General features: G+C 49.5%; 1 protein-coding gene across 22 annotated transcripts in view; it reads right to left on the bottom strand.

The window, feature by feature from the left end:
• Ldlrad4 (low density lipoprotein receptor class A domain containing 4) overlaps nt 1–25,069 on the bottom strand; it is a 250,063-nt gene that overhangs the window by 126,746 nt on the left and 98,248 nt on the right. For 8 of the 22 annotated variants that reach the window (XM_087195240.1, XM_087195255.1, XM_087195241.1 and 5 more), the window contains 2 exons: nt 5,542–5,631; nt 4,603–4,723 (listed from right to left, as the gene is read on the bottom strand). The exons of 3 other annotated variants lie outside the window; for them this stretch is intronic. In XM_087195240.1, coding sequence (XP_087051366.1) covers nt 4,603–4,723; nt 5,542–5,631 — 211 coding nt within the window. 11 more of the 22 variants (XR_015444989.1, XR_015444988.1, XM_087195213.1 and 8 more) reach the window with 8 other exon arrangements.

The following is a 25,069-nucleotide window of genomic DNA, read 5'->3' as shown; positions in this document are numbered from 1 at the left end:
TTTGAGCCTGTGGGACAACCAGGGCACCTTATCCTGCTTTACCCCATCCCACCACTGGCCTCGTGGCTTCCAAATCGGTGTTCGGGATCCAGACTCGCCCACAGTGCACGCCCACACGCCCGGGTGCCTCCTGGGGGCGGCCTGTCTTCTCCAGCAGGCTGCATGTTACTGGGAGGGTCCTGTGGGGCTCATTGGCTCAGTAAGCGCTTCCTTCTTATGTAACTGAACTATCACTGCCAACTCACTGAATTTCAAATCCGTACAACCCAAATCCTCTCAGTGGTGAATCATTAGCCCAACATCAACCAAAGGTTTCCATCACACGGCCACTTGAAGCAAATTAACGGGGCTGAAATTCTGAATTTACTAACTTCTTGATGTGATATGGAACGTACTAGAAAACTGCTACAATGCTGAGAAACACCAGAGCTACTGCAAATGCTGGAGTGAAACCGCAGAGCAGAACAGAACATCTGTCCGATGGACAAACTGGGTGTTGACAGAGGCTGGCTTCCAACTCATTCCCCACTTGGCCTCAAGGGCCAGCTCCACCACACTTGGTACTGAGAAGCTCAGTGCATTCGGGTCCTCTAATACATAGGTGATTACGATATTCTTCACTGAGTACCTAAAGAAAGGCTGTCACCTCAGCTGCACACCGGGTCCTGAGGCATCCCTGATGCGGGGCACCAAGGCTCCTGCTCCACCCCAGGTCTCCAGAGCGGCCGAGGGAGTGATGGAAGGCCAAGACAAGGACCGCTGCCCTTGAGAAGCAGCCGCTCTTGTCCTGAGCCCTCTCTCCGGGTGGTCGTGTCCTATTTAAGGGTTTAGTTGGTATCTGCTAACTTACAAAAAGAAGCCCTAAAAAGCAACTTCTCAAAGTAGGCAGGTGCTCAGGCAATTCCTGGACACGGGGCCTACTCACCAGGCTCTGTTCTGTGGACGGGCCAGTTCAGAAAGGGAGGACCCAAAGCAATTTCGAGCCCCAAATAACACTTTTATACACCAGCATCAGGAAACATCTTCAAGGGAATACGACCAATGCCAGAGAAAGAAGATGGAAAAATAAATTTAAAATTTACAATATTTGTCTATTCCTCGTGGAACTTGCTGAGCAGTTCTGCCAGTGCAGAAGCCGAAGGAGATGAAGGAATGTTAAACACTGGAAACATTCTGGTGACAAGGACACCATCATTTCAGGTGACAATATTGGTGGACTGCAGCCAAGACCATGCAGGGGCCACAGATTTTAAAGAACCATTTATAGCATTTAAACAATTCCTCCTCTTAAAATAATTAGAATTTCTCAAATGAAGAAAATGGTACTTCCTTCTGCCATAATTCCATTTGATTTCTTACAAAAATGCCAGAATAACAAAAGATTTTAGAATCACTGTGTATAGCTCTAGCAGTAACAGAATTCGCCCACACGTAGGCTTCTTTAGCTTCTTTGCACTTCCACACAAAGTTCCTGGCACACTGTTTGGGGCACTGGAATCATCTTAGAGACCCAGTCTTCAGCCGGGGGACAGGAAGCATCCTCGCCGAACTCCTTGTCCTGTGGAGGAGCAGAAGTCCAGAGAGAATTGCTACTCCAGGCAAAGCTGGGGCAATTCCCTGGGTGAAGTACAAAACCCAGGATTTCCATCAAGCTAAGAAGAAAATGCCTCTGTCCTGAAAGTCATTCTAACTGTGCACAAATTAGCATTAACCAGCCAGTGCCTTGGCATGTGAGAAAAGATAAAGGAAAAGAACAAGTATGAATAAGAGGATTTCCTAGTATTTTATTACCTTGCAAAAAACAAGGAATTTTAAGAGTCCTTAAACTCGGAAATAAATGGAATACCCTAGCATTTTCTGTGCATTCTTAAACTTATTTAAAAATGCTATGGAACCACAGCTTAGCAATCTGAACATTCTAACCCTAAACTTAGGATTCAAAGATAAATGTTCAATTGAGACTTATAGGAGAACAAATCTGCCTCCCAGAGACTAAATTTAACCCACTTGCTAGAATAAACATTCCATTACTTAAAGGGCTACAAAAGTCATTCTCAAATGTTCCCACTCTTTTAAAAGCCTAAGTTTTCACAGTCTGAGTCACAAAGTAGGGACCGATACACAGCGTTACATCTCAGCTGTGGAATCAGCCTTTTCTGTGAACTGGCAAAGTAGTCTACGTTACTTATTTCTGTTAAAATTCATACAGCAACACTGACTCATTTAGTTCACACTTCTACCATGCTCAGACCTGAAAGCTAGCAGTGATTCTGGTTCCACTATCTCTGGCACTGAAGTCTGCACTGTGCTCTCAGTAGTGGAGGCTTCTCAGTAAACACACACTGTGAATGACGTAGTGGCCAGATGTGGCTATTAGTGAGTGCAAGTAAAGAACAGGTTTCTAAATTTTATAAATACTTTTACCATACCCAATATATGTTTACATTTCCCAGTATAGAGATGAAAACAGTATTTTAATCAATTTACATATAAATCACTGCATGTTCCCGTGCCAGGTATATGACTTTCTATAATAAAGATAAAGTGCATCAAAGATGGAAAACAATGATTAAAAGACAAACAAATGAACCGAGATTCCAGGAGAAGGGAGGGGGACAACTGTGACCTGAGCTTTTGGGGCTGGTCACTAAACCAAGCTATCAGCAATGACAAGGGCTGGCCACGCTGTTATTTCCTGTATCAGCCTCAGCGATCTGGAATACGAAGAAAGCCAGAATCACGGCATCCACAAATAACACTTCAGCTAATTTTGAAGATGAAGCTTAGAGAATCTTCAGGCACGAAATGGTATTGATCCTTAGGGTGACTCTTAAATGCCGGCTTTCAAAAGCAGGCCAGCGACAGGCGCTACAGACACACACTGTGCTGAGATTCCCAGCGCAAGTGCACAGGGCAAGGACACCCGACACCAGCATGCCGTGCTCAGCGCCCCGGCCCAAGCTCAGATCCCAGCAGGGACACGGCCCACACTCAGAGAGGAGCTGATGTTTCCGGGCGTAGACGGGGGAAAAAAGGTGAACTAATTGGAAGGCTTATATTCTGGGTAATGAGCTGCTACCCCACAAGTATTTAACAGAAGTCCGATCTTCAGCAATACTACTGAAACCACAGCTGGCCCTTGGAAGGATGGCCAGATGACGAAAGGGTGCCTGCACACCTAGTAAGACTGACTCTGAAGACCGTCCCACCCTAGACAGGAATCAAGTTTAAAAACTCGGGCCACTTAATGGCATGGCCTATGACTCCCATTTTGGTGCAGATTATGTTAATGTGTCTCAAAATCTCCGAGAACCTTGAGTGGAAAATGTACAAGGTGCTCTTCGAAGTCCAAAGCACTCCGAGAATTTAGACTTTGAGTCCTAAATCACCCCCTTCAGCGGCCTAAAATTCCTACCCAACTTCCCACTGAAATCTTTTCAGTCATTTCACAGTCAGCAGAACTCTGTTTCGACGCAAAACAGCAGAAATACCACTTCTTTTCCACATTTAAAACCAGTGAGTCACCAAGGATTTAGCTCAGTGGTTCTGGCGCCTGCTTCACAAGTGAAAGGATCCGAGTTAGATCCTCGGTATCTAAATAAATAAATAAAAATAAAACCAGTGAATGAATGGATTTGTTTCTGTGGCTTTCTGCATGTGAATGTGAGGCAATCCTTTCTAACTTGTGATGCAGAACAGTGCTTGGGCTCCAAGGAAGTAGGGAAGAACCACTCTGGAATAACCTGAGGAATAAAAAGGTACTCAACGCCTGCAAGGCTCACAGAAAAATGGCACAGAGGCCTCTGTGACTGACGTGTGAACAGTGGCTGACTCTAGGTCCTGAAGCCACTGATTTCTTGTGGGTTCACGTATTGTTTTATAATTAGGAAAAGTAAAAAGCCTATTTTAAGGAGGGAGATCTCTGAATATCAAATGTTTGTAGAATTCTAAATTCATCAAAACCATTCTTTCAAAGGCACTAATACAAGGCTCCCGTCCCCTGGCACCACCCAAATAGAAATGCCTCCATGCTCCAGGACCCACACTGTGCTCACCCTGCAGACAAACACCATTCCAGCTGTTTCCCTCCTTTCCGGAGATGGCACGAGCACCTTGGGGCAGGCAGGTTGCAGTTCTGGGCACTGCTGGGCAGGATGCTGCCTGAGGCAGCGCAGGGGGCTCAGGCAGGAGGAAGGCAGGTGGCCCCGAGCAGCCCCCAGCTGCTGGGCAGATTGAGGATCTCACTCTGCCCCAGACCAGGGGCACAGAAGGACCTGGAGCTCAAGGCTGGGTACACCGCAACATTTGTGCACATAATTTAGTACATACAGTGTGTGTGTGTGCGCGCATGCACGCACGTGTGCAGCACACACACATCCAAGGTGCACAGCAAGTCCAGCATGACAGGTCTATGCAAAGGGAAAAACACCCATGTGGCCAGCACCCTGGACAAGGCACAGGAGGGGCCCTGGCTGCCCCAACTGTCATTCTTGCGAGGTCTCCATGACTGTGACACCTGCAGACTTGGGAGCCAGGCACCCAGCTCGAAGCCGCTCCAGCAATGGTTCTCAACCACAGGCTACAGGCAGATTGTCTACATACCTGGCACTGGAGCACCTTGCACACATTCATCAGGATGAGCCCTGCACAGCTCTTGTGATGACCAGCTGCAGACAGACCTCATCTCCGTGCTGGAGGTGTGTGTGGTGAGGACAGGCAGCGTCTGCGTGAAGATGCACAAGGAGCCCTGAGCAAATGGGCCCAGGGGAGCGTGGGAAGCAAGGGCCACTCATGCCAGGCCCCGCAGAGACAGCCCAGCTCTGCCTTCCCTCAGCCACTCACCCTACAGCACGCTCTACAGCCCTGTGCTGGGAGAAGCACACGGAAGCCCTGAGACTCGGGAAACCTGCTTTGCACCAGCTCTTAAACTAAACACTCAGTCTGTCCGAAGGCTAGAATCTTAGTCTCAGGTCCTTGTTGGTGACACCAGGGACCTGCACTAGGCTGGCGTGTTTTCACCCTTTCCCCAACGTGCCAGGCTTCCCTGGGCCTCGGGTCCTGCATCAGAGCTGGGGGCACTGGGAGGAGCCCTGTAGGGGTGCAGAACTGCATGTGGGCTCATCTCCAAGACCTTGTTTCAAAAAAGCATCCCCAGCCAGAAGTCTCTTACATCCCACGTTTTCAAAGTCCTCTAGTTCTTTTTCTTTTTCTCAGTATCAGAACTGAACCTAAGGCTTATGGGCCCAGCCCCCTTTGGTTCTTACAATCCACAATTCTGTAAAATGCTAAGAAAGAAACTTTTAAGGAAATCTCATGTTAGCCACTTGTACCTCTGTGCCTGCTCTTAATTATTCTAAAGATTATCCAAATAACAGGTGGCTTGAAAACTCGATTTCTGAATTGTGGACATTCTGACACCTGTACTCTGTGCCTGGTTATCGCCATGCTTTTAAGTGATAGCAGGATGCTCTACTGCTAGCAGGGAAGGTGTGCTGTGACCGGAACTGTCTTCATCCCGGGGTGGAGAACCCCAGTTGGTACCTGAAGGAATGGCCCCTGCTGTCCATCACACACATATTTCAAGGCCCGGGATCCATGTGGGTGGGAGCCAGCTGCACTGTCAAATGCGCCCTGTAGAGAAGGGATGGCAGGGAGCCACTGGCTCCAGCAGAAGGCTGAGCTCACACAGCCCAACACCATACCTGGCCTTGGGCAGCAGAGGAGTGGGGACCTCAGGCTTCATTCTGGGTTACAGCTTCCTTGGAAGAAGTCATGTCAACCTGGGCCAGGTTAGGGACTCATGTCTGCTAAGACCAGGCCTTGTGTCCTGAACACGCCCCTTTCAGGCACAAAGAACTTCTTTACAGACCCTGGGCCATGTAAGTGCCATGAATGCCTCTATTCTCTAAAAGTCAAAAGCAGAATATTTGTGATAGACTTAAGAGGCTTCACAACAACTTGATTAGTACCAGGACAAGGGTCTTCAACCCATTTCCTCGATGGAAACCTAATAAAATTCTCATTGTCTACGTTCAACGGTGAATTTGTCCATGAGGGTACGGCAGGCCAGGAGCTGGCGCAGTCCGTGCAGTGTGACCCAGTGGCGCCGAACCACAGCCCTGTACACCCTCTGATGGACAGCTGCCACCAGGGTACCCACACGCCACAATCCAGGCCTCGGAGAACCTGGTCTCCCTGCCACTGGCTCCAATCTCTCCATGCCCCCTCTGAGACGGCTCTGGCAGGTCCCTGGCCTGCAGCTGGAGGCAGCCACAGTGCTTTCAGGGACTCAATGAAGGGGAGGCCACCGTGAGAACAGGACTGTGTCCCCACCTGTTGGGAGCAATGATTTTAGGGCAAAATCATTTGGTTAGCCTAGTTCTCCTGCCTACAGCCCAGCTATGGAATTCCGAGACATAACTCCATTTTGGCCTCCGGTCACAGCTGAGACCTCAATGGTCCAGTGATGCTGTGATGCTCCAGGGCAAGATTACACCAGCTGGAGACATCCTGGGAGGAACAAAATCTTCATCTACTCGGTTCCTCATTGTTCTTGGATTTCCGCCGCCCCCGTCATTTGTTACACTTTGTTTCTCCCAATGTACTGGTGCGGTAAGCTGGGGGCTTTCGCCTTTGCAGCCCAGAGCAGCATGGATCAGGCCCAAAGCTCAGCTTCTTCTCCAGATTCATTTTTTTTTTTTGGTACCAGGGATCGAACTCACTTGCGAGGCAGGCGGCAGACCCACTGAGCTAAATCCCTGGCCCTCAAGTCTCATTTTTTCTACCTTTCCTATGTAATAACTTAATTCGCCCTGTGCAGTCATGGCTCGCAGACTAGGACTCGCTGCAGAGGTTCTGGTAACGTCCCCTTCCCCTGTTCCCTACACCCACCATCCACAGCAAAGGGGACACTCATGCTCCTGCCAATGCTGACGCTAACCCTGTTCTGACCTGCTTTGTCCTGACAGACACAGGGGCGGCTGGGCAAGCCCTTCAAGGTGACTGTGCCCATGCTGAGGCGCCTCTGGGCCCACACCTAGCGCTCCTGTCTCTAACCCAATCTGCTGTGCTTATCCACAGGATGGGCAGGAGCTGGTACACTAGGGACACCAAGTTTCAACTGCACTTCTGTCTCTCTGGGAGCTGTTCTCCAGACTGCTTCTGTGGATACATTCTTGAAGGAGCAACAATGAGATGAATGTGCCATAGAATCTGAGTCCTAAAATGTACCCTGGAATTCATAACAATATGAACAAGAGTAATTTTTCTTTATATTCAAGTATAACAAAGCATCTTATTTAAGTCTAACCTCCTCTATCCCCATGCCCAGGACTCTGTCCCTTGTTTGTGTTTTCCTGTAGCACTTTATTACCCTTTACTAAATCATGTCATGAACTTTTTGTTCTCCCGAATGCAAGAAATCAGTCATACACAGCAACTCTGAGCCCTTCCCACTCCATCCTAGTCCAGGGCTGAGCACCGCTGCCGTGTCCCCATGGCAATCGGCGTTTCCCCCACCTCTGTGCCTCGGCACACTGGCACCCTGGCCCATGTGTCCACCTTGCCCACCAGGGGAGCTCCCTGGCCCAGACCCATCACCACTTGTGCATCCCTGCCGTCTGGCGGGGAAGGCTGCTGCGCCGGCGTTACTGTGAGTGGGAGCCGAAACACCTGGAGGGGAAAAGGGCGTCCATGCGCTCAGGTTTGGGATTGGCTTCTTTCCTTTTCCTGACACCTATGCCTTCCTCACAGATGTCCACATGACATCCACACGACAGAGAAGCGTGGAAAAAGAACAACACAAGCTCCATACCACTGGTTTCATGTCCGACTACAGGGCCTGTTTCTGTTCATGTAAAAAGCTGTGTGAGGAATGCAAACTCATGTACTTGCCTCCTCTCCGCTGCATGTCCAAAGTAGGAGCAGATAAAACACAGGAAAATGCAACCACACCTACATCACACTGAGTGAAAGTACAGTTACGCACATAAATCGTGAAACAGCAGCGCACACGGGACCCCTGGGAACGAAGGACATGTGAGGAGGAGCCACAGGGACAGGTTTCTCCACCCCTGGGGGCTCACAGGGAGCAGTCACTTGATTTTGGCAGAAGAAAAACCATGGTGAGCAGGCGGGCTGCAGCCGGAAAGGGCACATGGAGACCCTCAGCACACAGCCCAGTGGGAAAGGCAGGGAATGGGCTTTTTCTGAGTCTCCTTAAATCAGGGACTTTCTTCCCCAAAGGCTAACCATTTTCAGAGTTCTCCCCAGGCAGCGACCATGCACTACGGCTACACCTGCACGAACGTGGTACCGTCAGGGCTCTGGACACTGGCCATGCTCCGCGACCACTCTTCAGGTTTGCTGATGACCAGTGATGGAAATCAGGAGGAGCCCGCAGACTGCTCACGCCCACTGCACCTGGACTCGAGCCGCAATGCCCCATCTCCTTCACCCCGGTCATCAGGCTGAGCTCACAGTGCTCTGCAAATTGGAGGGGCTGTTCAACCTAGACCGTAATGCCCAGCACTGGGCGCTGCACAGATAGGGGAGCAGACATTACCCTGGAGAAGAGCTGCTACTGATTCAGTAAAATTAGAGATGAATAGGTAATGTGGTAACCACAACCAAGTTAACATGTCTGGTCAGAGAGGCCCTCCAACCAGCACAGGAGCCGTGTTGTCATCTATGATTTCCGAAGTGTGGGCAACCACTCCCTGGGGCCACACGCTCCCCACGGTGAAGGCCCCAATTCCAGACACTCGGCTGGGACCGTGTGGCTCCTCGAGGCCAAGGCCACACTTCACCGTGGCCCCTCTAGCTGGATGCACATCAGGCTCAGCACCGTGGCTCTAGAGCTATGCCCTGCTTTCCAATACAAACTAACGTTAGCCTGGGTCACATATCTAAGCCACGCTTGCTTCGTGGGTAAAACAGAAAGCAGTGCAGGGAGACAAGGTATACGAAATGTTGGCAAAAGAGGCTCCACAGGCTTCTAAGTGTTAATGTCTTTTACCTGGGATGGATTATTTTATTTTCTATGATTCCCATAATTTCCTTCCTATGAATCCCAGCTTTATTGGTTCTCTAGAGTGAGGCTTCAGGAGCAACAGCAACAGTGTAGAGGGTGCTGCTTTATACAACATAACATGAGCAGCTTTAACCGTAACTGTTACATTCCTTGGTTGTTTGTTTCTAATACAGAAAACAACCTTTGCTCCCTTGCCTTCACACAATCTGCCACCAACCTCAAATGGGCTTTCATCAACCTGTTCTTCAATTCAAGCCTGCACCCCTGGATTTTGTGAAGAGCTGAGATATTATACAGACACTCTGTGCTCTGCTGGGCTGTGTCCTCCCAAAAGGTTGTCAATGCTGCAGGTGCCACTGTCCCTGTAAGTCACTAAGCCTGCTTCTCCTCTCAAGTGCACGTGGAATGCAGATGGCCCAGGATTCTGTCCTCAATCACAGCACACACACCCAGAAACCACAAAGCCACCAGGCTGACGCTGTGTGTTGAGGTCTGTGTGGACGCTGACACTCGTGTCCCCACTGCCCACCTGTGGACAGTCAGAGATCACAGACCACCAGGGTAGAAGGGGCTCTGGACATGAAGTAAATCAATGCTTTTCCTTGAGAGTGGAGACATTTCCAGTCCAAAGATGGGGACACTACAACACAATGTCCCTAGTGTCAGACTGCCTGGACCCACATCCCAGTGCCACCAGCCTCCTGTCTGTCACAGTGTGCACGCCTAAAATCTGCAGATAACAACAGTGTCTACTCACAGGGATGTTTTAAGGACAAAATTCTATCATTCACGTAAAGGACTCCCAGATATATAACACTAGACATGCAACTGAGTTTGGGCCAAACCACGATGCCATCGCAGCACACAGTGTCATAAAACGCAGCACTGCACCACTCAGGAGTCTAAGGGATCTCCCCAGACCCTTAATGGTTCCACAGATGCAGACTTAAGTCATTTGTGAAGCTCATAAATAAAAAAGCATTCCATCTCCAGCACCTGCTGCAAGCTTTCCACGCTGGTGATGAAAACACATGGGTCAGTGTCTCGAGCCACAGAATTGAGCCACCGCTGATTCAACCCTTCATTCCTCCATTGAGATGAAATTCCTGTGCTCTGGTCTTGAGCCCCTAGCACACAGATCATGTCCTGAGGGTGGGGTCATGCATGGCTGGCTCAGCCCTCTCTCCTGTGGAACTCGCCTGGCTCTCGGTAAACGCTCCATAGACATTTCAGAATGAATGCTGAATGACCAAGCGAATGCTCCAACAATATACTACTGACTGGAAAACAGTACCAGCAAACGTAACGCACAATGTATGTTCATTTGCTTTGGTTGCGTTACATCTCAACTTACAGTGTGCACAAGAACAGGCTGCCTGAGAGAGAGCAGGACATAGGGTGGACGCTGAGAGCACCTGTGATGGATGAGGACCCCGGGACTGGCAAAGAGGAGACTCCAGAGCAGTGGCAGGAGGTCAGCCTGACGGCCAGTTGGCCCAGCTGCTAGGTGAATGAGCGAATGGATGGACCCTCTATCGCGCGATGTCCATGTAACTGTTTTAAGGCACCAGCGTTTCACCAAGGAACAGACTTCTCCAACAGACACAGAACTTCCCACGAGCTGCCACAGAGTTAAGGCTGCTTCTCTGACGAGGGCTGTTTGCACTGCTGGCTCACACAGTGGGGACATGATCATGAGTCCTGGTGGCCTCAGGGATGAGGTGATAATGGACACTGAGCCAAGGTGGAACCACAAACCACTAAAATCAGAGAGACTGGGAACAAAACCAGAACTTTAAAAGGTGACAGCACTGGGATAACTGATTTGTACAACTTGAAAGACCAGCAGCTAATGTGGAATCCATATGCTACGGGCACAGCACAGTGAGGAGAGGCGGGAGCAAAACAGGCCCTCTACGCTCACCCTCTAGTCCTGAAAGCGCCCCAGGGAATGGACCTACAGGGCAGGACGGAACAGAGAGCTCCTGCCAGACACCCAAGCCCAGCCCTGGCTGATGGTCAGGCAGCAGCCAGGCACTGCAGCCCTGTGTCCAGGCAGGAGCCCCTGGGAACAGGAGCTCTCAGCCCCCTGCAAGTGTTGTCAGGGCCAATCCTAGTAACCTGGAGGTGCTGTCCCCATGTGCATCAGCCCGCTTCATGCTCCATGGGGCCCCACCACCCCCGGGAGTGTCCCAGACGGCCCTGACCACAGAGGAGGAGCACCTGCCACTGGCCAGACCACCACACACGTCCTCCGAGGGGCAGGCTCGTGCTGCAGACAGATGCCCACAAACCCCACTGCAGGAAGGAAAGCTAAGTGGAGAAGCCATTCCCCTAGTCCACTGCTCTGCACGTAAGCAACTGTGTGTTTTAGAAATTTGAATCGACTCTTATTTGAAAGAAATGACACCGAGAGGCGGAAACGGGCATTTCCAGGCTTCCGGGCCCCGGGCTGTACTGTTATAGAGACCTCCATGTCAGAGAAGTCCCCAAGCATCTCAAGTGGTGCCACAGGCAAACTTCAACTTCCTGTGGTCACAGATGAAAATAGTAGCAAAGGTGATCCCCAAAAGAACCTTTCCTGGGGTTCACAAAGAGTTTGCATTAAGATGTGTCTGATGTTCTAGGCATCTACTTCAGGGCAAATAAGTCACCTCCAAAGGTCCACACCATCTCAGGGCTGAAGGCCATGCAGGTGGCCTTCTGCCCCAAGCCTCCGGCATCACAGCGCAGGCCTGGGTGCTAAAGAGGCTTTGGGTTAATGGATCGCCTGCTGAGCTGCATCAGAAAAATGCAAAAGCAAGAAGTGCAGGGCCGGGGATTTAGCTCAGTGGTGTCGCTGAATGCCTCGAAAGAGCAAGGTGCTGAGTTTGATCCCTGATATTAAAAAAAAAAGTAGGAAGTGCGAACTGTATGGGGAGGGGGTATTGTATTCCCAGGTAACCGTAAAGCCGGGAAACTGAAACTGAAAGGCAATTCCCAAATTCACAGCCTGGCATGGAGCACAGCCTTCGATCTGAGTCCTGCTTGTCCCCTGGCCCCTCGGTGACAGAGACAATGGTGATGCTGCCCGGACGTGATGCTGCACTCTGGGTGTCCCGGCCCACTTACCCTGTGGTGTAAGGAAGAAGTGGGCTCTAGGAGGTCACAGGACCGGCCCAAAGCAATGAGTCTTGTCAGGCAGCGCTGCTTCACTGCAACAAACACTGGAGGTAACTCACTTGTAAGGAGAGGATGCTCATCTTGACGCCAGTCCAAGGTCTGCCTTTCACACACGGGCCTCTGGGGACACTGCAGACCCAACCACACCACTGAGTCCAGGCAGCAAGGACACTGCTTCTCAAGCTCCGACTCTGGAGCCCCATCAGCCCCATCAGGCAGGAGCCCTGCCTTGAGGACTGGCATCCCAGCTTGCTTACCTCTGTGTTTCATTTCTGCCCCACATAGAGCCAGGCACAGCAGAGAGCTCCAGGAGGATCACAGAACAAAAGCAGCTGGCCACACCATGCAACTCTGTTGGGAAAATGTGTCCAGCTGCTGCCAGAGCAATGCGGCCCACCCATCAGCACAAACAGGGAAGCCCCACAGGGGCCCAAAAGGGCGGCACTCATTTCTAATGTTTCTCATGTGCCAACTGTATTCTTTCATAGAAGAATGACAGGATTTCACGGACAACTTGCTAAATAATGCAGACTGTTACACAGGTACCTTTGGGGCTCAGTGAACACCAGGCATCAAGTGAATTCTGCTGGCTGACTTAACATACAGAATTCCCACAGCTCTAAAGACTGATTTCTGGACTCTATCCGAGACACTATTCTTTTCCCCAAATCACGTTTAACCACGCTGTTTTCTGTGAAAGACAGTGTTCTTGGAGAATTACTTCCAGCGCCTGCTCGCAGACATCTGAGGTCACTGAGGCCTGAACTGATCGCTCTAGAGATGGTTAAAGGATCAATTCGGTCTACCTAGAACTTGATGCACATTTAGAAATACTGTGGCACAGGCTTCTGGAAAAGCTTTAACTGTCCAAATTTTCTATCAGCTTAAATACAAAAACAGTTGGGATTTACAGTCGACCGCTGGCATGTCAGTGAACACCAGACATCTGCAAGTCTCTCTTCCTGCCCAGTGTGAAAACCACTTCCTTCCCTACTCACCGGGCCCTGTGGAAAGTAGAGCCCCTCCAGGACAGGAAACAGGGCCAACCACGGCCCTGGGTCCAGCCTGAGTTGTGACCAGGGCGCAGCCTTGGGACCCAAACTCCCTGCCCCTTGCACCTTTCCAGCCTGACCCAAGCTACAGCCGGGTCAGCCTGACCGCAGGGTCTGGCAGAGCACGTCCTGCTGGGAGCCTTGACTGACGCAGTCTGACGGATGCAGTCTGTGGTGGCCCTGCCCTGTCATGCAGGCCACCTGCACCACACACCAGGAGAAGAAACAGCACCTTCAGGAAGCAAGAAGGAGCGGTTTCAATAGCAGGTTTCCTTATTAGCTCAGTTTACAGGTAATAAAAATATGAGAAGTTGCCAGGAAAAAAGTGATCACTGTATGTGGAAATCAGTACAGAGTTCTCAGGTGAGAGAGCACCTACAGCTGTCAGGTAACAGTCCATGCCACGTCTACAATCAAGGCAAATTCAGACCTTCAAAGAGCTCGCGATCTACACGTAGGCACAGTCACGCGACATAACTCATCTTACTGTGACCGTAATTTGTAGCTAGATCTGCGTGTCCTGCTGGAACCCAGGCCAACAGGCCAAGGTCCCACCTGTCCTTCCGCACTGTCTCTCACTCCCTCCAACAGGCAGCCTCCAGGCACTCAATCAGTATCCTGAGAACCGATGAGAGGATGAGTGAACAGATTTAAACACCGAAGTACCTGCTGGAGAGAGATGGTGTCCGTGCAGTACAGAAGAGCTCAGAGAAAACGTCTCTTGACCCACATCCTGAAAGTAGGCAGGAGTTTTTCAGAGAAGAGAGGTGAGGATGCCTACAGGGCAGGAAATACGACAGCAGCAGCTGGGCCTAAAGGACATGCTGTGCCCTGGGGACAGCGGGCAGCTTGAAGAGAGCACCGAGCAGGGCAGCAGACAAGGCCATCACAGGGCAAAGTCCCCCGAAGCTCCACTCCCTGTCGAGGAGGCAGAGGTACCAGAGCCAGCACTTAAGTAGAGCTCGGTGCACCCTCCCAGGTAGGATCTCAAAATGGCAATTTCCACAGAAACATCCTTCTCACCGGCTTACGATAGAATGTGAAGCACCAGCCTGTTTACATAAACAGTGTGTTTCAAAAGGTCTTTATTTTAAAAAATAATGTAAGTAGTTTACCCAAAAGTAGCCACACATTGGCCTAACTTCGCAAGTATTTACTGAATACTTGTTATGCCCAAACTGGGGAGTAAGGGAGCTAAACAGACAGTCCTGCTTTCGAGGACCCCACATAGATTTGCCGTAATACCTCACTTGCCTCTTCTGGGCCTCAAGAATGCGTCCCACAGACCTCCAGACGGAAGGGCGGCTGCTTCCTCCACATTCTATCCCTGCGTTCTCAGCCAACTCTCCGCATCCCACTAAAAGTGGCCACTAAAAGTCAAGCGAGTCTTTCAGAAATAGAACTTGTTTTTCAGAAAATGTTTAAAAGTTTTCCAAATTTCTCCCATCCTATACTTCGTTAACCTTAGCCCATGGCAAATCTGAGGGCGGGAGTGGAAGCCATACATTTCAAAGGCCAATGGAAAAGCATCCCTGTAATTCTGGATTCCCTCCATGCACGCAGTGTGACTAATAAACAACAGCAGAGCAGAATGGCAACTACAAAGTGTAGTATGATTGCAGGTTTTTAAAAACTTATTTTCAGATCATTTAGATTTGCAGAAGAGTGGCAAAAACACCAGCGTTTCTGTATACCCTTAACCCTTTGGTGCTACCATCTCACCCACAGCCCAGTCACCAAAACAAGAAATTAGCCTGGGCACAACACTGATACCAAGCACACACATGACTAGGATTCACCATTTTTTCTCAACAATGTCCCTTTCTGCTCCAGGATCCAGTCTGGGACCCCACACTGCACTTGCTGTTCTGTCTCCTTACTTCTCCCCAAGCCTCAGCAAATCCTCAGTTGTTCAGAACCTTGACTCTTCTAAACAATACTGGGCTAGTACTTTGTAACATATCCTTCCATGTAGGTCTTTGTGTTGCTTTTTGTCTTTTGTACTTACTGGTACATGTGAGTAATGCAGACTGCTGTGACTCGTGTCAGTCGACGGGTACATAAATCCTTCACCCCTACGCTACCCTTTCTCTCCTTCCCTTCCCTTGTCCATCTCTAAAAGTCTGCCTTCTACTTTCTTGTCAACTCTCCCTTATTACTTATTCTTTACTTATAGACTGTTCCATAAAAGAAAACATTTGACATCTAACTTTCTGGGACTGGCTTATTTTGCTTAACATGACGGTTTCCAATCTTTTTTCTGTAAATGATATGACTGTGTTCTTCTTTATGGCTGAATAACACTCCCTCGTGTATATACACAATGGATATTTTCTTTATCCATTCACCTGTTTATGGTCATCTGCACTGTTTCTACAGCTTAGCTATTATTAACTGTGCCACTAGAAACATGGGTATGCATGTATCAAATATATCAAAGAGTGGAACAGTAGGAACAAATGGGATCTCTATTGTAGATTGTGAGGAACTTCAACACTGACTCCCATGCTGGTTGCACTAGTTAAGATTCCCACCAACATTGCAAGAGTGTTTCTTTACTCAGCAACCTCACTAGCATCCACTGTTTTTTGCATTCTTGATGGCAGCCATTATGACTGGGTTGAGATGAATCTCAGTGTAGTTCTGATTTACGTGTCTCTAGCAGCTAAAGATGTTGAAAATTTTTTCATACACTTTTTGGCCATTTGTACTTCTTCCTCTCAGAAGTTTCTGTTCAGTTCATTTGCCCATGTACTGAGTGGATCTTCTATGTAATGGATCATGCCATCTACAAATAGGGGTGATTTTCTTTCCTATTTACATCCCTTTTATTTCTTTTTCTTGCCTGATTGGTCTGGCTAAAGTTTCAAGTACTACACTGAACACGAATGGTGAGACCATCAACAGGTGAATGGATAAAGAAAATATCCAGTGTGTACATACATGAGGGAGTGTTATTCAGCCATAATGAAGAATGCAATCATTTAATTCACAGAAAAAAGGATGGAAATGGAAGCCATCATGTTAAGTAAAATTCCACTGTGATTTGCTAGGATGCATGAGATTATTTCAATTGCATTAACTGGAATTACTCTGTAAAGGACAGTTTTTCCTTCTCTTCTACCATAATGATTTTATTCTTAGGAACAGCCCAAATTTTCCCTAGTCCAAGAATAAAATGGTCCATTAAGAATTAGTGTATTTAATGTTCATGCTGTAATATATATTATAAAATTTGCAAATGTTCTAGAACTAAATGATGAAATAGTGGCTGCAGTTAGAAACTTTTAAGAATGTAAGTTCCACAGCAGATATAATGGGTTAACAGCTGGGCCTATCAGTAGATTAGTATTCCTGCAGCAGCATTAAATAAGAGGCAAGGCTCTTTAACAATCTATAGGCAGAATCCTATCCTAATTGTGTCATTTTATTGCCGAACTATTTTGGTGGGGCCTAGGTTTCAAAGTTTAATGGACAGATAAAGGGTAAGTATATCTGCCCTTGTTCCCCACCTTAAGGAGAAAGCATTGTATCTTCTCCATTTATATAAGGAGGCATTCTCGCTGGAAGTATGGAGTACATGTCTTTAATCTCTTGAGGAGGTTCTGTTCTATTTCTAGTCTCCTGATAGCTTTCACCATGAACAGCTGTAGAATTTAGTCCAATACTTTTTCTCCAACTAGTGACAGGATCATATGGCTTTTTCCTTTCCTCTGTTAAAATGATGACTTTTGGGGGTGGATCTTCCAATGCTGAACCAACACTGCCATCCCTATAACAAAACTACTTTCTACATCCTGACAGATCTGACTTCTAATAGTTTGTTTTGTTAAACAAATTTCTATCTATGTTCACACTTTTTTCTTCTATTATCTTTATCCAGTTTTAGGATTGGCACAATGTTGAGTTCCTAAAATGAGGGAAGAAGTGTTCCTTCTTTTTTCTGCTTTAATTGTTTGATATAATTTATCAGTTAAAATGTATATGAGCCTGCTGTTGTCATATAGGTAGGTTTTCAGGCTAGGAATATACTTTCTTTAATAGGTGCTATTCAAATTTTATATTTCCTCCAGAATTAGCTTCATTAATTTGTCTTCCCAGGTACTTCTTAGAAGTTGTCAAATTTATTTCAAAACAGATTTTTCTAATATGCTTTCTATATCCTTTTAAATTCTGTAAAATCTGTGGTAATATCTCCTAGATCTTGATATTGTAATTTAAAAAATGTATAATCGATATTGTGTAATAGGAAGTAAAGGTCTAAAGGAGCAGGGGAAGTGGGAGGGGTAGGGGTAAGGAAAGGAGGGAAAAGAAAAAATATGAGAAAAGGAAAAAATTAGAAACAAAGTCTTTGCGGATAGGGAAGGGTGGAGGGGGTGAAGGGAGGGCAGGGGAATGGGGAAAAAAAAGGAACCAAGATGCTCATGTAAAGGTACAAGATCCCAATGAGGAATGTAACTGTACTGTATACCTAAAATGGACCAATTAATGGGGGAAACAAACAAAAAAACAATCTACAGGCAGGGTAACCACAAGTTATATGGTGAAGAATCATCTTTCACCAGGGACAAATCCCTACAGGGCAATCAAGCATTTCACACAGTGTCCCCAGGGTGCTCCTCGTGACTCTCCCACATCCCTGTGTGAGGTGGGGCTCATCTGGTTTACTATACAGGCAACCCATCTGCCTCCCAGAAAAAGAAAACAGTGCAATTATGTCAGAAAGGTAAAGCGGAAAGCAGGCAGAGGCCAACTCACCACAAGCAGAGACTTCGTCGGGGTTTGGGGAGAGTTAGGACATAAAGGCAGAGGCTCACATCTTTGAACGCTCAGGACAATGTTCTCAGAGCTCTCTGTGCACTCACGAAGGGAATAACCATTTTCAGTAGAGTGATTTTAAGCTAATTTCCACTGATTACACAAAGTAATCCATATTGACAATATATAATTTTCAAAACAACGAACTTTTTAAAAACTAAAGAAGCAGAATGAAAAAGAAGAGAAAGAAAAACAGATTAAAGGGGGAAAAAGAACAGGTATGCTAATTTCCCAAACCGGAAGGAAACACTCCCAAAAGACTCATGCTTTCTACTGACCATCTTCCCCTCTGGACTCAACCTTACCCACTCTATTCCTCTTTCTAATGCCACACTTAGTTGCATCTACGGTGATATGACTGTAAGACACTATTGTAAGGGCCAACAAGAAAGAAAGGAAAACAGGCAGTCAGAAGGTCCCATCCACTGGGAGTTGCACCTCAGTTTGGGGGATGCAGAAAGAGGGAGGGGTTGTGCTTCAAAGTGACTAGGGTTGCTTCAGTTCTCCATGTTATTAAAACCATTTCCCATCAGCTTTTAAAGGCTGTCCCTTTCCCCCAGTGTTGGAGGTGTAACCCAGGGCCTGGCACACACCAGGCAAACACTCTACCCCTGAGCTGTGTCCCCAGAGTGCAGTTTTACACACCCTGTGACTTTACCTCTATAAAAAGTTCACTCACTCACCAAAATCAATATGTACAGAGCCTCTATTTGGGGAAGTGGCAGAGTTCTTGGAACAACCAGTACAATGGGATCATCGACTCAGGAACATGCGACACAGATGTTAATAAAACACACATACCTGTGTTGAGGGGCTGTGGTGAGGGTGTGAGGAAAGACCTGCAGGGCACGGTCCTCACACTACACAGCCCAGTGGCTCCGCTGCCTGACTGGGGCAGCCCTCAGAGCCCTGTGGACATCGCCATCACCATTCTGCATGGAACCGCTCCCTCCCAGGTCAGTGGCCCCAGGGAACCTTAGAGACACCAGCTGTCATAACAAGGGGCTCCAGAGCAAAGTGCAGTCTTGCTTGCCTCCCCACCTGCCACAGCCGAGCCAGAGGGTGGCTCGTAGGCGCTGGGCATCCACGGATGAAAGTTACTCAAGGTAATCGCTTCTTCCTTGGTGAAGCACGGTGAGGATGAAAGGGAATTTGCACTCTCCTCTGGGCGCAGACCCACACATCTCCAGTAGGAAAAGGGACGAGAGGGACCCTAGCAGATGTCACATTGGCCTTCCCAGGGGCAGCACCCGAGCTAGGCAGGTTACACACGGCAGTGACTGCAATCGTGTGCACATCACAGGAGTGAGACGAGAAGGGCCTGAGGCCTCCCCTCTGGTCCTTGGGTCATCCACAACACTCCACGAAGAGAAACGGTCAGAGAAGAATCCCAGGACCTGCAGCACCATGTCACTGTGGCCGAGTTTGTTACTCCATTCCACAGCACGTCAGACAGTGTTGAACTTACGGGGTTATGAAAGAGCCAAGGCCAGCAGTCTGGGCTACAAATTGCCATTAACAAACAGCCAGTTTATTTTATTGCTAAATCAGTGTCTGGTCTCCAGAGGTCAAGGATTCAAATCCACCCTCATCTGCAGACCCACCGGACCTTAACCTCCGACAAGCTACTGGTGAACAGGGGGCCTGCAGAGCACCCTCCCTCCGGCAGGCATGCACGGCCACCAGGAGCAACCGTGTGCCGCAGGCAACTCAGGCTCCCCTTGCAGGGGCAGGCAGAACAGAGAGCTCCAGAGCAGGCCACTTGGCATTGGGGACCGCCTTTCCCAGTAAGAAAGCCATCATGCCTTCCAGGACACTGGCTGGCAAAGAGGACAGGTATCTTCCTCAACGTCCCGTTTCATGGTACTACAAGACACCGGATGCTCTGTCTCCTCCATAACAAAGAAAACGCCCAAGTAGCAGTGTTCACCTCACTGCTAAATAAGAACGGCGTCCAGCTTCTAGTTCACACACAGGCCACTGTCATTTCTAGGAAGCCAAGTGCCTTGCAAACACCAGCCCCATCCTGAGACACAGTGTGTCACCTGCCAGAAGGCTCCAAAGAAACTAGGTCCGGGCCAGGGATTTAGCTCAGTGGTTCCACCGCCTGCCTCACCAGTGCGAGGTCCCGAGTTTGATCCCCAGAACCAAAAAAAGAAAAAGAAAAGAAAAGAAACCAGGTCAGGGGCTCTGTAGGTCGTAAGGGTCCAGGGCGGGCCCCTTGGAAGCCCCAGGCTGGAGAGGGAGACTGCGCAGGTGGTCGGCTCTGTTAGACCAGACTAACACCGGCTGCAAAGCTGAAGCTGACTGTAGGGCCGTAAGGAAATGCGACGCTGCCTGTCAGGCCAACCCCCAACCCTGCCCACACTCCAGCTGCTCACTGCAGGACTGGCTACTGCACCTGCCAGACGTCACCAGGGAAAACACTTAAATGTCCTCATATCCATTTCTTTCACAGGAAATAACTGTCATGCCCACAGTACTAACATATGAGATAGAAAAAAATGTTTGTGGTTGACAGCAAGTTATTGCAATAGTATTATATTTAAAGACATGGCAACGATCCTGCTCATTTACATCCTCCCTTCTGAACTTGGTGTTTTAAGATAAAATATTCCAGTTAAAGGCGTGGGTTTGGTGTCAGAGAATGGTGTTTGGGCATAAACTCCAACTTTGCCATCAACAAGCTATATTGCATTTTCTCTTTAGGTCCTGATTTTTCATGTATAAAATGAGCTTGAAATCTACTCCTTAAAGTTATGAAAATTAAGACACTTTATATGACATGCAATTCAGTGCCTAACCCATAATAAATGAATAATTAAATGGCAGCTAGTACTATTGTTGCTTGTTCATCACTGCATTCGTTAGGGCTCACTAGAGAAGTGGAGTCAATATAAAATATATGTATGATTACACAAAGGATTTACGAGGTAGGCTCAGAGGATGAGAACAGGAAATGTTCCAGTGGGAGCAGAGATGGAGTATCCAAAATGGCCATCTGGGTGCCAGAGAGCTAGACAATCCAGTTGAAGGCTGAAGGTTGAAGGCCTGGAAGCTCATTGTAGAGTCTGATGAGAATCCATGTCAAAAAAACCCCAGGAGTTTGTGCCGGAAGCCAGAGGGAACTGGGGATGAATTTTCCAAGGCAACAGTGAAGACCTGAGCCCCACCGGGGGAAAAAAAGTGGGGAGAAGACTTCTTTCTTTGCCTTTTTACTTCATCCAGGCTACAAGCCTAATGGCTGGTGCCTCAGCCTGCAGCCTACATGCCAATCATCCACAGATATGCCCAGAGCTTACTAATCTGTTACATGGGTCTTATCAAGCCAAGTTGAGACATCACAAATAACAATCATAATCACTACCACCACCGACCCACCAGAAACCAAATCTGAGCACTGGTCAGGATGACCATGACCCTTCCCAGGACGCCCAGTGACCTGGAACACAGCGAGCCAGCCTTGCGAAAGACAGGGCGCTCGGGTCACTGGGCCACATCTGCTTTCACATCAGTAACTCTTCACCAGGTTTCTGCCACACCAGTCTTCTTTCATTACTTACATGTGGGACTTGTAATTTCATTTCTCTGCAGGTGTTTCTGAAGTATCAGAGACAAGCAAAACAGATATGAAAGTAAATCCTGATATTGTATGATTACTTTTGAAGAATCACAACATGAATTTAAAATAACAACAAAAGCAAACTTGTTTGGGGGAAAATCTTGTTTGACAGCAGTTTATATGAAAACAAATTAGTTTTCACTTTTTAAAAATTGCAGTTGGGCCCCATGCAGCCAACCTCATTGTGAAGAGCACAATTCTGGAGGGCAGGATGCTCTTGGAGCTGGCAGTGCCCTGGGATACGGACACACGAGGTCTGAGGCAGCGCCGCTCAAACACAGGGCCAGGCTCTCACCATGCTGTGGCTGCACTCTGTCCTGTCCAGAGTACCCTGTGCACAGCAGGATACCTGTTTCAGGAGGCAGCAGAAACAGTGCGATGCAAACATGGCAACAAGAGAGGGAAGGAAGTCAGTTAGGCTGACCAGAGGTCAAGTGCAGGGTCGAAAGTTCAAGGACAGCCTGGCCAGCTTAGTGAGGCCTTGTTGCAAAAGCAAAAACTTAAAGGGCTGAGGATGTAGCTCAGTGTGCAGGCCCTGGGTTCAATCCCCAGCACTGCAAATAAAAGCAAGGGGGGTTGCAGGCTGGGGGAACAGCCAAGTACGAAAGCCCTGCATTTAAGGCCCAGTAGCACAAACGGTGGGGGTGTGAAAAAGACAGAAAAAGCACATTTTTGGTTTGTATTTTTAAAGGCAGTATTTAATGCTGAAAATATCATGAAAAGTGCATCAGATGTTCTCATTTGAAGTGAGAAAAGACAAAGAATTTTGAAATTAAAAATCGACTTGGCAAAGTGCCACTACCGCCTCCCGGTGCAGGTGCAGCTGTCCCTGGGGAGGATGAGCCTGAGCCGCCCGCTAGGGGGAGTACAAGGGAGGAATCAGGGAGACAGACGGTGGTGTGGGGACCCCTGTCTGAGTGCAGCCTCCTGCCACACCAGGACCCGGGCACAGCATGGCCACCTTGGCCCCATCCAGACCCTGCTGACTGAGCACAGGCCCTGCCAGGTTGGCGAGCACATCGGGCCATCGGGAGGGCATCTCTGCCCCACCCCGGCCACTCCCGGCTCCCATTCCCAACAGTGAGAGCCTTGGCTGCCAGGGCTGCCTCTCTCACACTGGCACCGGCACGTCTGAGCAGTGTGCTCGCCAAGTGCCGGAAAACAGAGGCCAAAGTGACCTGAGGACACAGCCCTGGATAGACACAGTGCCTGGAGATGGACAACCTCCTAACAAGCCACAGGTGAAGTGCAAAACATAAAGCAAGCTGTTGGAGCTCAGCTTCACACCCGCCAGGCTCCCCTCACTCTGGAGAGAATGGAAGCACCGTGCCAGCCCCTGCCTGCCCACTGTGCACAAGACCAACCATCTGGGCAACATCCCAGGGCTCCACATCTGGTCTCCATTCCGGAAGCCCCATGCTGGGCACGAGGGGCCGAATCCCACACTCGCTCCCCCGCCTGGCTGAAGGTGGTCCCAGAAGACCCTGTCACTCACAGCCCTCCCCACTCGACTCCACTCCCAGTTCCACCTTCTAAGGACCCGACTGCTGTCTGAGACGACCCATCTGTGGGTTAGGGCTTTATCACAAGTGCAACTTGCTCACATGTGGACAGGAGCGGTCTCGGCGTCCCCAGTACCCACCGCAGTACCTGGTGTGCAGCAAGTGCTCAATCGAATGTGTCAGATAAGCAGATCAAGGGACTCGGACCCAGACACCGAGGTCCATTGTGCCACCACCCCTATGCCAGAGTGAGCCTGCTCCTGGTCCCCGTGTCTCCAGGGAATGTGTGAGCAGAGGCTGTCTGCTAGACACACAGGCCCTCGGTCTCCATCAGCCTGCAAACACAAGCTTGAGCCCAGCCCAGTGACCCGGGCTCCTCTCCAGCCGGCTCCCATCCAACAGCTCCTCCCCCGCCTTCCGGTCCCCACATTCCCAGAGCCTCTGCTGCCTGCTGGGACCAAGCAGCATACACAGAGGGCCTCCCAGGCCGGCAAGCCCAGCTCCAAGGCAGGGACCCTCGTCCCCAGACTCAGACCCCAGCCCAAATTCCTGCCAGAGACAGAAATTCCTTAGAGCCTCCTGGTCTTATGGGGATGCAGGGAGGCACAGGAAATACCCTCATGGCGCTTTCTATATGCAGAATAAAAGCAAGCTTCCCTCTCCTCTGCACCCCCCTAAGAAAATAATTATCCAACATACAGGATGAGGCTGTGCCTCTGAAGACCCCGGCAAAATGCAGTCTCCCCCTGTGCCCCACAAAACGGCGCCCTGTTTTGAAAGTTATTTCCTGCCACCCAGCCTAGCGGTGAATGTCAAATTCAACAAAAGTCAACAAGAAAACCACCACCAGTCATCTCCAGGCCCAGGAATGTTCTTCCTCATAGGCAACACGGCGGGAGAGGAGCAGAAAAGATGAAACTCTAAACTGTTTACTACCTGTACGTTTACTGTATTTCTGCTTTGTTACAAAACCTAAAAACATACTTAAACGGCATTGTGCCAAGGAGACCCTTGCAGTGGGTGAAGCCAGTCTCTCTCCACCCGGGTCGGATCAGAGGCTGCCTGGCTGGGCAGAGATCAGAGGCAAACTGGAAGGTGCAGGCTCTTGTGTGTCTGCACCACAACGTCCAACTACACCAGAGAGCCGCTGTTCTGCAAACAGCCCCATCCCATCAGCAAGGGAACCCATGTGAGGCTCCAGGACGGTGGGCCGAGGCGTGGCTGACAGGACAGCGACATCCAGCACAGTCCTGTGCTTCCCCCGCAGAGGCGCGTGTTCCCCAACAGCCCTCTACCACTGCTATCGCTTCCCACGTGGAGCGAGCAGTGAGGCGCAGACATCTGCCCGCCCACCCTCGTCACTCAGCGGGCTTTGCAGCACCGAGGCCCACTCTCTCTGCACAAAACAGCACCCCTGGAGCCGGGCCGTAGTAGGCAGCGCTAGTAAGAGGGCGACGCTTTGGAAGCTCTTGGCGTGAGCGCGTGGGGGGCTGAGGCGGGTGGGGCACAGGCGGCTCCTCGGAGCAACAGCCTTCCGAGGGCTCCGCAATCAGCCCCAGCTCGGCGGGGGCACAGTGGCTGGCGTCCTTGCCCCGAGGAGTGAATCAGTCATCAACGGACACTCGGCACCCACAGAAGCTAGCACCATCCTCTGGCCACCCTGTGCCCCGAGCTGTCCGGCTACTGACTCCCTGCTAATGACAAGGACCCCAAGCTCCTCCCAGAACCCCCGGGGGGCCCACTCAGAGGGCTGGAAGGTGGGGGCAGCGGGAGACCCAGCTGCACCCGTTCCACAGCCGGCTCCTCGGGGCTCCATCCGGAGCGGCACTGGCTGTGCCAGACTCTGAGATGGGCTGAGGGCAGCCTCCAGCCCAGGGGGTCT

The sequence above is a fragment of the Heterocephalus glaber genome, unplaced genomic scaffold (assembly GCF_053883595.1).
Source record: "Heterocephalus glaber isolate CG9 unplaced genomic scaffold, H.glaber_assembly_v1.0 deba00000331, whole genome shotgun sequence".
Taxonomy (NCBI): Eukaryota; Metazoa; Chordata; class Mammalia; order Rodentia; family Bathyergidae; genus Heterocephalus; species Heterocephalus glaber.
Note: the sequence above shows the minus strand (reverse complement) of the source record. Positions and strands in the feature narration are given on the sequence as shown.